The sequence below is a fragment of the Mirounga leonina genome, unplaced genomic scaffold (assembly GCF_011800145.1).
Source record: "Mirounga leonina isolate KUSES-001 unplaced genomic scaffold, KU_Mleo_1.0 Mir_94, whole genome shotgun sequence".
NCBI classification, from domain to species: Eukaryota; Metazoa; Chordata; class Mammalia; order Carnivora; family Phocidae; genus Mirounga; species Mirounga leonina.
In genome coordinates this window covers 43,519,700-43,535,206 of record NW_023270855.1, presented here as the reverse complement: position 1 = coordinate 43,535,206, position 15,507 = coordinate 43,519,700, and the positions used below count along the sequence as shown (strand labels likewise).

The 15,507-nt window shown below is 46.5% G+C and overlaps 2 protein-coding genes across 5 annotated transcripts in view; one reads left to right on the top strand and one right to left on the bottom strand.

Moving 5' to 3' along the window:
- Positions 1-1,605: 1,605 nt before the first annotated feature.
- RTP3 (receptor transporter protein 3) lies at positions 1,606-8,268 on the top strand. 2 transcript variants are annotated; one of them, XM_034998546.1, is made up of 4 exons: positions 1,606-1,709; positions 1,813-2,027; positions 4,138-4,347; positions 6,809-8,268. In XM_034998546.1, exons 3-4 carry the CDS (start codon positions 4,190-4,192, stop codon positions 7,572-7,574), a joined length of 924 nt encoding a protein of 307 aa, XP_034854437.1. In that variant the 5' UTR covers positions 1,606-1,709; positions 1,813-2,027; positions 4,138-4,189; the 3' UTR covers positions 7,575-8,268. The 2 variants fall into 2 exon arrangements, with proteins under 2 accessions (XP_034854437.1, XP_034854436.1); XM_034998545.1 differs by having other exon boundaries at positions 1,611-2,027.
- A 3,064-nt stretch (positions 8,269-11,332) lies between these two features.
- Positions 11,333-15,507, bottom strand: part of LRRC2 (leucine rich repeat containing 2) — a 41,660-nt gene continuing 37,485 nt past the window's right edge. For all 3 annotated transcript variants that reach the window (XM_034998542.1, XM_034998543.1, XM_034998541.1), the window contains exons 8-9: positions 15,167-15,303; positions 11,333-12,587 (exon numbers count right to left, since the gene is read on the bottom strand). In XM_034998542.1, coding sequence (XP_034854433.1) covers positions 12,538-12,587; positions 15,167-15,303 — 187 coding nt within the window. In that variant the 3' untranslated portion in view covers positions 11,333-12,537. The remainder of the gene's footprint in view (positions 12,588-15,166; positions 15,304-15,507) is intronic.

The following is a 15,507-nucleotide window of genomic DNA, read 5'->3' as shown; positions in this document are numbered from 1 at the left end:
GGGAGCACCACAGGGGAAAGGGATGATAAGGGACTGCCAGAAGGGGCCAGACTGCCTTTGGCACAGGACTTGGAAAGCACTGAGCTGAGGATGGAGCGGACTTGTTTTCCTGGAATATATCCACCACTCCCCAGGGTCCAGGCAATTTGGTACATGGGAGCAAAAAGAAATTGCAGGCTGAATGGCTGGATTTACAGTTCCCGGTGCATTCGATCAGTGATAACCACCCATCCAGAAGGCTGGCTGGGAAAGGAATGACACTTCGATCTCTGGGTCACAGACAAGACAGAGACTAGCAGACGGCCTGGAGATCTGGCAGGGTCTAATACTAGAGCTAACTGCACTAGTCATTAGCACTTTCTGAACAAAAACTGGGTAACAGGTGAGGGCAAGGCTCAGAAGTGGTTTAGTTTCACCAAGCCAGTTCTCCCCATGGAAGGATGGGAGGGAAGATAAACCACAGGGTAGACAAAGGAAAATGCAGCCCCCTCTCATGATTTGCAGTTATGGTCCATAAAGTTGCCAAGAACACTGAAATAGCAAAATACTGAACCATCGCTCCCCGGGGAAATGCAGACTTAGTTCCTGCCAGCCTCTAGCTTTTGGTCAGCTGAGCAATCCATAACCTTGTGTTGTTTCTGTTTAAAGACACCTTATGTAGTAAGTCATGTTCATGTATTAACATTGAACTTGCAGGCAGCAGCACTAGAACTCATGCCTGAATGAAGCTTATCGAACGCACATTCTCTCCGGAAGGCACATCCCAGCCTCCTCACCACTAGGCACCCTAGACCTAGCACTAGGCTTCGGGGCCCCTTGAAACAACAAGATCGCCAACAAAAAACACAAAAAAATCTGACACACATTGCACAAATAGACCTGAAAAGGACACTTGTTTTCAGCACAGGAGCTGAAACGAGAAGGCAGAGTGTTGTCCAAGCTCAGCTGGGCCTGTCCCAAGCTTTCACACAAGGCCCCCCTACCCCCCCACCCGCCCCCGCGGCACAGCCAGACCCCAGCCAGTGTTCAGAAAGAGTGACAGCAAGTGTCCCTGACCCTGTTGCGAGGAGAATGGCCTCTGGGTTAGAAGCTGGGTATGAGGAGGGCCGTGCCGCGGCCATTGCCCACCAGGAAGGGAGAGACAGAACCCTGGCTAGGTAGAGGCAGTGAGGAGAGCTTGTCTGTCTGCACGTAAATTCCCATTTCCAGAGTGCAGGGGTTTCTGTGAGAGTCACTGTTCCAAGTGAGGTCCTAGGAATTGTTTTTGTCAAGCTTCAGGGACCAGTGTTGGCTTCCTTCCAGGCCCTTCTCGGCACCAGGCATGCCTAGTAGCCCTCTGCATAAAACGTGGCATTTCATCTTCAAAAGGCCTGAAATGACTTGCCCACTGTCACACAGCAGGTCAGAGCCCCAGACCAAAGACCCCCTGACCTCCAGCTCCATTCTGTCCCTTGTCCCCTCACCCCCTTTATAAATCTCCTCTGGAGGTGCAGTGAGGCCAGGAAGGAGCTTGCCCGGGAGGCTCCAGGAAACCCCTCCCTCCTCACCCCACCCAAACTTTCCTTTTCCTCCCTCCCTCCCCTTCCTCTCTCCCACCCCATCCACCCCCTCTCCTCCTCTGGGAGCCCACTGCCTAGACCGCCAGTGTCCGACCCAGCTGGTGGAGGCGACTGGGCAGCCCTAGAACCACTTCCCCCAAAACAGCGTCTGTAAGCTTTGCTGATCCCACCACAGCGCTGCAGGGGAGGGACCCCCCTGGCTCTGGGTCTGTGATTGCTGACTAGGACCTGCCCACCTTGTCCTTCCCTTCAGCCTCCTGGAGTGGTGACCACAATAACCCGGCCTTGGAATCACTTGAGGAATTTTTAAGAGATCTGACGCCCAGACCAATTCAATGAGAACTCCATGGCTGGTCTGAGGAATACGAATCTCCAGCTATCTTCAGCCCTGCTGAGCTCCTGTGCTATTTCCTAGGCCTTGGCATCCCCGCCCCCACCCCAGAAACCAAGAATTCTCTGGAAGATCAGGTAAATGATGTTACTTATGATAGTTAGAGGGAACACATTTAGCCTATGTTAATTAATTAATTAATCTCTTAGAGCGGGGAGGGATAGGGGGCGAGGGAGGGAGAGAATCTGAAGCAGGCTCCATGGCCCAGGGCAGATTCCAATGGAGGGCTTGATCTCTCAACCCTGAGATCATGACATGAGCCAGAATCAAGAGTCTATCGCTTAACCCACTGAGCCACCCAAACGACCCTAGCCTATGTTAATTTAAATGTGACAAACCTTCTCACATTCTTTAATGCTTGCGTTCAAATACTTCTATCATTTAAGAAGGCAGAGTCTTCCAATTAGAATATTCTTAGTAGAGCGAGGGGCTAAAAGTAACCTTTACATGACAAAGAAACACTGAGCTATCTGGGGATCTTCAAGGATCCCCTTGCACACTTGCTTTCAAGGGTTGGTTTTTTTCTTTAAGATTTTATTTGTTTGTTTATTTTAGAGAGAGAGAGCGCAAGTGGAGGAAAGGGCAGGGGGGAGAGAATCTGAAGCTGACTCCGTGCTGAGCACGGAGCCTGACACGGGGTTGGATCTCAAAACCCTAAGATCATGACCTGAACCGAAACCAAAGAGTCCGAGGTTCAACGGACTGAGCCACCCAGGCGCCCTGCCAAGGGTGGTTTTAACAACGCAGAACTGCCTATGACATTTTCACATAAGATCTCATACCAGGCCAGAAAGTAAGACAGGCTCTTGTCTCAACACCCTCTGCTCTCCACTTGCTCTGAACCAGCTCTGCGATGCAGAAGAGCATTGGCATTTGTACAACCACGGGTGGGGAGGGAGCAAGCTTGCTCACCTGGCTGAGATTTCTTTCCGGGTGCAGCTAGGAGGCTGGTGCGGCCAGCTCAGGGGGACGTGCAACATGGAGCATGCGCTGTTGGGCCCTGGAACCTGGGCAGGAGCCCTGGGAGCAAAGGCAGGGGCTCTCCTCCTTGGGGTGGCTGTGAGCACAGGGTGCAGGGCTGGGACAGCAGGAGTCTAAGAGGATGGCATGGAGCGAGGGGCTGTGGCTTAGGGTGTAGGGGCGGATATGGGCTTGGGGGAAGATCAGCTGGGCAGGGCTGAGGCTGGTAGAAGGCAGGGGTGGCCTGTGAGGGTCCAAATGCCATGCGAACATGCAGCTTGCGGGTGGGGGCTTCCACCTCTGGAAAGAAACCCCTGCCCCAGCTGCAGCATGGAGAGTGGCCCGAGAGGCACGGAGGCGGCTGGGGGGATGCCAGGGCAGCGGGCCGCCGAGGGTGGGGCTTTCCTCTTGGGCAGCAGTTGGTCAGGGGCGCAGGTCAGTGGCAGGCTGTCTGCGGAGGGGGTCGTGGCATGCAGACACCCAGAATCTTGCCCACCCTCCCCGGGCCGTTGCCTGCCCCCTGCTCCTCTCTCCTTCCTTTTCAAGCCTCTCCTCAAGGAAGTGGATTCAGGTGTGGCCCTGGCTGCTCACCCACGTGGGGACTGACCTTGCAGCCTCATCCGGGCACTCGGGCTGTGTCAGCTTTGGTTTCTAATGGGTGGAGGACAAGGTTCAGGAGTCTCCTTGGACAGCTTGGGGGCTGTAAGATCCAGTCATACAGAGACCCGCTTGAACGGGAAGCAGGGAGCCCAGGGCAGGGACGCAGGGAGCAGGGAGGGCCCACGATGGCCCTGTCCTTCTTTGCATCTGCATCTCTCCTCCCCAGTCATGAGCACAGCAGCCCAGTGGATAAGGATTTCCAAGTGTTAGAACAGAAAAAGCACCTGCAACCTCTCTCCACCATTTCCAGAGGCTTCAGAGGTAAAGGATGTATTCCAGGTTAAAGGCAGGTAATCAGCAGAGCCGGACTGAGATCCACTCCTGAGACCCAATCCAGAGTCTGGGGCTGTCCCGTGGTCATATTTTGTTGGATGAAACCATGCATTCTGTGTCTTTGGAAATTCCCTGTGGAGGAGGCTAGCACTGTCCTCTGAACTGGGAGCCAGATTCAACTGACCTTTGTCCCTGAGGCAAAGGCCTGGTCCATGGGCCCAGGTCAGGTACACAAAGGGAGAGCAGGTCCCAGTCCCTGTTCTTTAAAGCAGGAAACCTCATGTTCTGCTACAGACCCATCAGAGTCTCCAGGAGATCCCGATGCATGCAGCTCACCACATAGCATATGACGAGTCAGGACATGGAGCTATGGAAGCAAGTGTTCCAGGAATTAATTCAGGAAGTGAAGCCATGGCACAAATGGACCCTGACAGTAGACAAAGACCTTCTTCCCAACAGCCTGAAGCCAGGATGGTTACAGTACCAGCAGAGGGCTTTTGCCAGGTGAGTGGGGAAAGGGATGGTATGTATTCCAGAAAATTCGTTACTGTGTATCCTTGCTCCTTTTCTTGTTTTATCCCATGCTTGTGCATGGAAGACTACCGGAAGTACGGTGCCCATCATGCAAGACATTTTAGCTTTGGTAAAGGGTTTTTTTCTTTATCACAGTGAACCCCAAACAGTAGCAGGACTGGGCACTGGTGTGGGCTGCATAGGGGTTGGGGGGGAGCAGTGAGGAAGAGGGAAGGGGAGCAGCTGAAGGAGAGCTGGGTAGGCAAAGTTCCTGCCTCGGAGGACCTGGGGCTCACTATGGAGCCCAGGAGGGAGAGGTCCCGTGGGCTGAGGAGGCCCCTCCAGGAGAGGGCAGAGGTTAGGGTGGTTGAGCAACATGCAGCAGTCTTGCTCCCTCTGCTCTGGGCTGATGGATCCTTTTAAACTAAGACTCTTGGAAGTCATCCAAAGCCTTACTCTTTTTCCCAGGTGGGAAAGCAGAGCCCCAAGGGTCAGGGGGTGGGGCTGCCTTCCTGCACAGAGGGTGGGGGCCTGAGACTCTCTCCTGGGACTGGGGCAGGGCCTCGGTGCCTGCCCACTGCCCTCCTCTCTGGGGGAGGGTCTGGGCAGAGGAAGCAGAGGTCTCCTCTCCTTGTGGCCCATGGCTTTCCTGGGCCAGGAGCTGGCACCAGGAGCGTCCAAGCAAAATCTCAGTCCCCCCCTTCTTTTGTGAGAACCTTGAACTCTGAGCTGGCAATGAACAGAGCAATATGACCCAGAGGGAGGGCCAGGGGAAGCAGCTCAGGAGAGCAGAGCCCAGGGCCCTGTGCACCACTGACTCTGAATGACCCCAGTAAGGCCATCTCACTCATGGTGGTCAGAACCTCTTGGCCTCTTCCCTTCATTTCATGGCCATGTTCACCCTGTGAGGTGCGGCCAGAATCAAAACACAAGAAGGAAACCTTGACTGGCTCATTCTTCCCAGCCCCCTCCAATTCACCATCCCAGATTAGTCGAGGCTTGGCTGCTAGAACAGATAAACCTCGAAATATCAATGATTTGACCTCACACGTGGTCCCCATGTCACCGAGGCAGAGGAAGAGGAGCTGGAGGGTTTTCCAAGAGCTTCTGTGCCAGATCTGGAAATAACACGTCACTTCCCACATCCCATTGGGCAACCAGTCACATTGCCCAACCTAACTGCGAGGGGGTTGGGAAGTGGGTGGGAGTGCATGGATAATTTGTCCCTGCCATACTGTAGCTTCTGCCTCTCCCATAATTCCTGTCCTGGGTGCAGCCATGTTCTTGTGTGCCTTCTTCCCCTCTCTCCATCATATCCTGACATATATTTGTCCAAATATGTGAGCTCAGGAAATTGCCCTCTTCCCTGCAGAGATGAGGTATCATTCCCTTGTACCCTGAGGCTAGGTGCACACAGAATATGAAGTTTTCCAGGCTACCTTGAGCAATGAATTGGGTTGGAGGGGGAGCAAAAGGAGAGAAAGCTGGACACAGTGATCTCCCTAAAATACTGGGATATTGGGGGCCCCTGGGCAACAGGGCAAAGCAATGCTTTTCCTCTAGACACTAGACCTGCCCTGATCTGTGGCTCTACGACTTACTGTCTTAGTCTGTTTGGGTGGCAATAAAATAAATAAGATAAAATGAAATGAAATTAAAAAAAAAAAATACACCAGACTGGACAGCTTATACACAACAGAAATGTATTGCTCATAGTTCTAGAGGCTGGAAGTCCAAGATCAGGGTGCCAGCTAGTCTGGTGAAAGCCCTCTTCTGGGTTGTGGACTTCTCCTGTATCCTCACATGGTGGAAGGAGCTAGGGGGCTCTATGGGATCTCTTTGATAAGGGTACTAATCACATTCACATGGGCTCCACCCTCATGACCTAAGCACCTCCCAAAGGCCTTCTAACATCATCACCTTTGGAGGTTCGGATTCCGATATGTGAATTTGGGGGGAAACACAAACTTTCAGATGGTAGCACCTACCAACACCCCCTTGTACCACCTGTGGGTTTCAGTTCGGAGCTCTTGGGGGATGATTTAAGCTGCTGTTGCCCCTGTAGCCTCTGACCCACTTCAATCTACATTTGAAGAAGCCTTGGTTTGGGGTTAGGAGGCCTGAGGTCTAGTCCTGCTTCTTACACCCACCAAGTCTCTGCACATGATGGCTTCCAGCACGCGCCACATCTCTAGAACCATCGTGTAGGACTTAGAAGGTCCCTTCCAGCACCAACAGCTTGTGATCTGCTATTTTCATGACAGACACCTGTGGGTCACCGGGCACGTTGGTGGCACAGGGGAGACAGGGGCTCGCTAATTTCTTCCCCCACTAACCTCGACCCCAGTCAAGTCACGTCTCTGTGTGGTTGGGCGCCCCTTCCTCCCTCCGGCCCAGCCCACAACTTGGCCATCCTGGGCCAAGCTGAGGGTCTCGTCTTCTGTCCCCGCAGGTTCCAGTGCTCCCTGTGCTCTCGCAGTTGGGCCTCTGCTCAAGTTCAGGTCCTTTTCCACATGCACAAGAGTGGGGGGGAGCCCAGGGGCAAGGTGAAGATGAGGGTCTTTGCCCAGAGATGTCAGAGGTGCGATCAGTCTCCATTTGAGGTTCCCGAGTTCACAAAAGAGAACATCTCAAGGATCCTGAACAACCTGGTGTTCCGAATTCTGAAGAAATGCTACAGAGAAGGATTTAGGTCCATGGAGACAATACCTACCATCAAGGAAATCTCTCTTGAAGGGCCGCATGACAGTAACAACTGCGAGGCATGTCTGTCGGGCTTTTGTGCTCAGAGTGGGTCAGGTGAGGCCCTGCAGTCACCAGGGTTGCCGTCACTTCCTGCCGTTAGCTCACCTGCCCTTGGGACCGCCATCCCCATGCCCTCTCCCACTAGGAGTGGCGCCCCAGTGGACGCAGGGAAGGGGAACACCAGAGCGGACGCGGTGAAGGAGAACGCCATGGGAAACAAGGGAAAGGCTTTACCCCAACCCTGGTATACTGTGTCCACAAAGGCTGCGATCCTCCCCACCCACTGGAGCCCGAGACCAAACACCCACCACCACGTGGAGAGGAGAATCCAGGTCAGCACCTGCAGTGAGGTACCCTGTTCCCACCCAGTCCAGAATCTCAGGTGCAGGAACTTTAATGCTTGCTGCTGTTTTTTCATTCTGATCATTGTCGTGGTGATTATCGTAGAGACCATTCAGTGGACCTCCACATGATGCCAGGTTCAGTCATGTAGTACTGTCCCACGGATAGGAAATACGCAGAAGAGGTAAATCCAGAGACAGGAAGTAGCCTGGTGACTGCCAGGGGCTGCGGGGAAGGGCATTAATCGGTATGGGGCTTTTTGTGGGCAGAGGGTGGGTGGTGATGAAAATGTTTGGCACAAGTTGGAGGGGGTGGTTGTACAATACTGTGAATGCAGTAAATGCCATTGAATTGTTCATTTTAAAGTGGTTGATTTCGTGTGATTTTTAAGGGTTAATGTTAATTTCAAGTCAATGCAGTTTTGTGTAAAGGACGCTGACATTCTGCTCATTCTCGGGAGAACTGAGACCGAAGCCTTTATGGCTCACAGAACTATTTGGAAATCTCACGAGACCTGTGGATCCTCTCTCCCCACAGAAGCTTGCACAGACCCAGTGACGTCAGCCTGTGGAAGCATTTGCCATGGTTTTCATTAGGTTGAAAGCCTGGGTCTCAAAGCAGTGTTCTCCACAGCAGGGTCCGTGCAGCTCAGGGCTGCGGCAGGACCATCCACCCACGTCGGGGAGATAGCCTTCAAACTCTATTTCATGTTTCTTTGTACTTTACTGTTTCTTGTTGCACAGTTTATAATGTGCGTTACTGTACTAGTAAAATGGTATTGTGACACAATGTGTAATTAAATAAATATACACCCATCTGGAGTGCACGCTCAGTTTCTCATTGACTTTTCACTTTTTCATTTTCAGAATTGAAACTCTTTACCCATTAAACAACTCGCATTTTCTCCCTCCCCCTCCTCCCTACTAATGCCCATTCTTCTTTCTGTCTGTATGGATAGGACTACCCTGAGGACCTCATAGAGGTGGACTCATACAGTATTTGTCTTTTTGTCACTAGTTTATTTCACTTAGCATAATGTCCTCAAGTTTCATTCATGTTGTAGCGTGTGATGGGAGTTCCTTCCTTTTTAAGACTGAAGAACATCCCATGGTATGTATATACCACATTTTGTCTACCCATCTGTAGACATCTGGGAGGCTTCCTGCTCTTGGCTATTATGACTAGTACCGCTAGGAACACAGGTGTACCATTAGCTCTTTGAGACCCTACTTTCAACAAACTCAGAAGTCGAATTGCTGGACCATATGGTGATTCTACTTTTAATTTTTGGAGGAACTGCCATGCTATTTTCCATAGCAATTGCATCATCTTATACTCCCACCAACAGGGACAAGGGTTCCAATTTCTCCATATCCTCACCAACAATTATTTTCTGGGTTTTTTTGTTTTAATAATAGCTACACCAAAGGGTGTGAGGTGATACCTCACTGTATCTTTGATTTGGATATCTAGAAAATGCAATTCTTTATGATGCACACTTCCTCTTTTGAGGCAATATCTGAAATAATATTTGTACATCTCAGCACAGATGGAAGTATTGGGAACACAAGAGAAATGTGTGGGTAAATTCTTCACAGATTTGCTATTCGTTTTCTAATATTGGGCGCAGTCTGTCTATCTATTTAGCAAACTCCAGAAACTTAACATTTAATAGTGGACAAGATAGTTTCAAACACATGCCTAAAGAACAAGGGTGCCCAGCAGCCCATAAGGAGCTGGAAGCCGAGTGACCAGTGAGGTAGGGAGGACACGCTGGGTTGTTAATATAAAAAGGGGTTCTTAGTAGAAGACAAGTCATAAAATGTTATAGATAGAATCAGCCTTGGGCGCCTGGGTGGCTCAGTCGTTAAGCGACTGCCTCGGCTCGGGTCGTGATCCCAGAGTCTTGGGATCGAGTCCCACATCAGTCCCTGCTCAGTGGGAAGCCTGCTTCTCCCTCTCCCACTCCCCCTGCTGTGTTCCTGCTCTCGCTGTCTCTGTCTCTGTCAAATAAATAAATAGAATCTTTAAAAAAAAAAAAAGAATCAGCCTTAGAAATGTCTTCTCCAGCTCTATTTTTTACAGGTAGGTAAAAGGTGAAGTGATTTTCCCAAGATTATACGGTGCGTTAGTAAAAGAGCTGGACTTGCAATCCTGGCTCCCCGAGTCCCAGTGCCGATCAGCTTCCAGAAAAGACTGGAATGCGTGTGCATGCGTGCGTGCGTGCACATTTGCACAATAAAGAGATGGCAAATACAGGGAGATTCGAAACATCTGTTGATATCTCCAGACAGACTCTACAGTATTCAAAGATAGGCAAGGATGGGTGGAATGATTTGGAGTATGTCAATAAGGAAAACAAACTAGAAAATGGAATTTAGATCATTGGGACATTAAGGGAAGTGGATGTTGAACCATTTGTGAACTCAATGAAGACTGGAGTCCAGAACTTTAATTTCGGGAAAGAATTGGAAAGTTCTTTAAAATTCCAAGAAATGTTATTACATGATCAAAAGTTACTCTAATAACACATACTGCTACCGACAAGTAGGGTGGGAGAAGCTAGGCAAATTGGTGCCCCTATGAATCAGGACGTGGGAAATGAGAATCGCATAAACCTACACCCACCACAACACAACACCTCAAAGTAGGCTTCCTTCCCACTCAGGAGTAGTGAGAGATTCAAGAGATGGCATTGAGGTGAGAAGGAAGGGACACAAAGAAGGAAAGACAGTAAATGATTTCTGGAGGTTACTGTTTGCCATCATCATTAAGTTACCCTAAACTGGTGTTTGGCAAGCATGCCTAATGGTCATTCTAGAAAGCTCCAGTTAAGAAATGTGGTGTGGTCCTTGCTGGTAATTAAAATGTACTACTCGATGATTTCACCTGTGTCTCTGCCCCTTAAAAATCCAACGTCTGAAAAATGGGTATAATAATAAGCTTTTGGAACCAGAACATTTTTCTTCTAGGAATTACATTTTATTCTTTTATTCATATTGCTTTAATGCTCATACATATATCCTGCTATGAAAATTCCTTTTCCAAATTATGAATCAGTCCATATGCATCATGTAAAATTTTCAAATCTCTATGATATTTCCACTGAGATGCCCTAAAATCGTGCTGCATTTTTACATTTACATGAATAAATTAAATAATATCTCTACAAATGTTATATTCAAACAATATATTTGGTATGGGATATAATGTAACATGAAACAATTATGTATTATATACTTTGCAATACTTTTTCCTTTGTTTATATGTAGCACCAAAACCAGGTTTTTGCACCAAAGACTGGTTTTATTGAAACAAATTTTACATTATTCATGGACAATTTGTGTGAAAGCCCCTATTTGCCCCCTTTTAAGATTTATTTTCCATTTGGCTATATATAATGTATACCTTGGCATGAAATGAAATTTCAAAATCATTCAAGTAGTACAACTAATAAATTTCAATTCCATTTTTGAGGAGTTAAAAAGAAAAATGCAATTGTTTGAGGTTCAATTGAAGTGATTTCTCATTTTCCTACTCTTTTCATCTCTTAACCTACTTCTCAGAGTTTGTTTTTAACTTGAAGCAATCCTCCGCTGAAGCATTACCATATGGTTTTAGAATGTTCTGCCTTTTTTGCATCTGTTGAGGATAAAACACTGGGAATTATGATTAAATCTATCAAGACAAAATATGGAGGGTGTCAATAGGGGCCCCTCTGGGGACAGACTGTTCTTCAGATAAGAGAAAATAAAAATCACTCTTCCTTTCTTCCAAAAAACCCAACTGGCTAGACTTGTGTGTCCAATATGGCAGCCACCTGTGGCAATCTAAATTTAAATTTAATTAAAAATCCTTAATTAATTAAAAGTTCTTCACTTATACCAGGCATTATTCAAGCAGTCAAAACCACATGTGTCTGATGGTCACTACATCTGGACAGCACAGTTAAAGAACATTTCCATCACTGCAGAAAATTCTATTGGATGGCACTGAACTAGACCATGTAGGAGTCGATTCATATAGGAGTATACGTAAATATATGCACTTTTTCCTTCTTAGTCATAAAAGCTACTTGTTAAAGCTTATCTTCAACTCACAGTCCTGTTTCCTTTAGCTCAAAATAGTGGTATAAAAATAGATATTTGTACAATTTCTCCAAATCATATGATGTGGTGTAAGAGTCCAAAGCCTTATCATGAATCCCATCCTTGCCAACAAAAAAACAGTCTCATGAGCTCCCTGTGGACTGCAGCATTGTGGCCTGGGCAGAGTTTTCCTGTAGCACCTGTCAGGAAAGCTTTCCTAGGCACTCCTCATCCGTAATGGACAAGTAGTCATCCCTGCTACCTTGTAAAGCCACTTTGGAGGAGGAGGAGTCCCTAAGGGTACTGCCTCTACTCCCTGCTCTAAGGTACATCGTGGGACCCCCGAGGTACCCACTCAGAACAGGAGGACCATCCATGCAGGCCACGTAAGGCTTCCCAGGACGAGCCACGACCACTATGCCTCTGTGAGGACTCCCAGCGCACCATCTGAGTATCCTGTGCCCAATGCATGGGCAGACAATCCAGCTCTTCTTTCTACCTTCAATGCCCAAATTATACCTAAAGTCTTACAAAATACAATTAAAATATATGAAAACAGCAGTTTGTATAAACCCAAGGAAAGCTTTTCTTAGTAAAAGAAATAATTCATTAAAACTCTTTCAAAATAAAATAAAATCTCATTTGGCTAGCCCCATATAAATGCTCTTTTTACAATCCCTTTATCCCTGGATTCCTAAAAACAGTGTAATCAACTTCAGATTTTGGTCTCTACGTTATAATTTAAAAAAATAACACATTTTCTAAAATATTAAATGTGCATTCTTTGGAAACAAGTATATGCAAATGAACTTTTATATATAAACCCACTTATCAATTCTCCAGTCCACAGAGAGAACTATTTGCAAATGTGAAATCTGAAAATCATTTTTCCTAACTATGACTGTGGTTTCTAGACTTTGTCCTTAAGCGCAAACCATTATTCCACAACACCAAGATTTATAGCTCCACAGCACAGGGAGATTCTGCAGTCTTCTAATGGATGGCATCAAAGCTGAAGGCTAAAAGATACTTTGGTGGTATAGCTGGGAACAGATTCTGTAACAAAAGAAACAAAGATACTCAACCATTACCCATTTTATCACAAAGTGTAGCTACAAAACATGGCTCATGTTAACACACAAAATACTACCACTTTCTATGTTAAACTATGGAGATAAATGGATTTATCTATCACCATTAAGTCAGCTTTCACAAATGTTTAGTCATGCTTTAGAAATATTTAGATCTGGGGCGCCTGGGTGGCTCAGTTGGTTAAGTGACTGCCTTCGGCTCAGATCATGATCCTGGAGTCCCGGGATCGAGTCCCGCATCGGGCTCCCTGCTCGGTGGGGAGTCTGCTTCTCCCTCTGACCCGCCCCCCTCTCATGCTCTCTCTCTCTGTCTCATTCTCTCTCTCAAATAAATAAATAAAATCTTAAAAAAAAAAAGAAGTATTTAGATCTAAGATAGAATTATTAACCCTCATTCCAACAAACTGACACAGCTACATCAGGATCTGAGAAACTGTATGACCCTAAAATAATAAAAATTGACAAAACAGAAATAGATGGCCAAGGACCTGAGACAGCAGGTAAGACCCCAGGTGGAAGGGAAAATGGTTTATAAGCAAAGTTTGGGCTATTCCTAAACCAAGCATGATCTTAGTAAGGACCCCTTTACTCAGTCTTGCTCTTCTCACTGTTTACTGCCCACTCTCCCTTCACAGCCAAATTTTGTCAAAGAATGGTCTGTAACAATGGCTCTCAAGGTGAGGCTCCCAGGTCCAAGGTGTCAACATCACCTGGGACCTTGTTAGAAATGCACATTCTAGGTCCTACCCCAGAGCTGCTGAGTCAAAATCTCTGAGGGCGGGGCCTGCAGGTGATTCTTAGGGTCACTAACACTTGAGAACCAGCAAAGGGTTTCACTTGCTCATCATTCCTGAATCGCATGAGTTTGGAGGTCCACGTGACTCACTAAAGCTACTTTTTTTTTCCCCTTAGCTATGGACTCTGGTCAAAACCAGCTGAGTATTTGGAAATATCATATGAACCAATATGAATACATGAAAGACAGAATTATTATAATTATTTAGAAATAAGTGAATGAGTTCAAAAGCTATCATCACTAAAGTTAACCTTACAGAGCAAATTATTTTATCACTGACCAACAGATTCAAAGCTAACTACCTATTTTCTCTAATTCTTTCTTGCATTTTTAAACAATAGCTCTAAAATGTAATTATGAATAAATCTATAAAATACAACAATAAAGGTTTTCACAAGAGGAAACTTATACAATCCAAAGATAAATTTATTTATTTTTTTAAAGATTTTATTTATTTATTTGAGAGAGAGAGAGAATGAGAGACAGAGAGCATGAGAGGGAAGAGGGTCAGAGGGAGAAGCAGACTCCCTGCCGAGCAGGGAGCCCGATGCGGGACTCGATCCCGGGACTCCAGGATCATGACCTGAGCCGAAGGCAGTCACTTAACCAACTGAGCCACCCAGGCGCCCCAATCCAAAGATAAATTTTGACAAGATAAATGGTTCTGCTATTTGTTTCATGTTTCATATAAATTTCTCATTTATTTCATACTATTTCAGCATTCAAGATTGGGGATAGCCGAATGGATTGGAGGTAACTGCATAGAGATCTGCTTAATTTAGTTGAAAAAAAATTTTTAATTTGCCAAATAAATGGTATTTTTCATTGATGTCATGAAACCCCTGAATATCTGAATGTGACCAATCATCCTTAGTCTAGAATGTGCAACCATAGCCAGGAAGGAGGTGGTTAGAAGAAAAAAGGGTGCTTATGGCTTCTTCCTGTGTTTGTGTGCTTACAGCAGAAGGAAGGGCTTCTATCTTCCAGAACACTGGGAACAGCCCCTGGGGAAATAGCTTCCCGCCCTTTCCTGAGGTCCTGTGACTTCCCCCTGCTCCTGGGTATTATCACCACCCTGTGGGAAACCAAAGCTAAAGGGATCTAGGTACTAGTCTGCCACCTTGTGTTTTTCCTTTTGTGATTTTTATATAAGTGGACCTTGATTTATGTAAGAAACAACTTTTTCTAAAGTTGAATTTAAATGGATTTTGAAATGGAATCTTATTTTCCCGTTAACCGGGATACTCTTTTGTCAATGTCATTTTGTTAAAAACTCATGTACAGTTAGTAGTGCAACGTCCCAAGTGTATGTTTCCAGGCCTCTCTGTCAAATAGTTGGTGATGTATCAAGTATTCAAGTACACTAGAAAAATTTGATATTAAAAAAAAATTATATGTAGATACATATTTGGCACTTGGAAAAATAATCAATTAACCAATTAACTTTTATCATTGTGATTCATGTCAATAAATGTGTTGCATGAGTACATGGCATTCCATATATTTATTTAAAAGAATTTTTTTTTAAGATTTTATTTATTTATTTATTTATTTATTTGAAGAGAGAGAGCCGGGAGAGGGGCAGAGGGAGAGAGATAAGCAGACTCCGCACTAAAGCGTGGAGCCCAGTTGCAGGGCTTGATCTCAGGACCCCAAGATCATGACCTGAGCGGAAATCAAGAGTCGGGTGCTTAACTGACTGAGCCACCCAGGTGCCCCTAAAATAATTTTAAATAAGATTAACGTACCTCTTTCTTTAACATCTTCGATATAGGCTTTCAAAAATTCTTTATCAAAGCATTGACGATCTCGTTCACTTTCCATCACTTCAACACCATCTTGACACGGGGTATTATCAAGAGGATTGTCCATAAGGCTTACAAATCTATTCAAGAAAATATGGACAATATCACATTTTCACCTGTACATATTTAACCACAGAATTCGTCTCATAAGAAGTCAACCTCTGGGGCGCCTGGGTGGCTCAGTCGTTAAGCGTCTGCCTTCGGCTCAGGTCATGATCCCAGCGTCCTGGGATCGAGCCCCACATCGGGCTCCCTGCTCTGCGGAAGCCTGCTTCTCCCTCTCC

Excerpts from the sequence above, each read along its gene's own strand:
- RTP3 (XM_034998546.1), top strand. The coding sequence starts at position 4,190 with ATGACGAGTCAGGACATGGAGCTATGGAAGCAAGTGTTCCAGGAATTA. Across the intron at positions 4,348-6,808 it reads CAGCAGAGGGCTTTTGCCAG|GTTCCAGTGCTCCCTGTGCT; the intron begins GTGAGTGGGGAA and ends CTGTCCCCGCAG.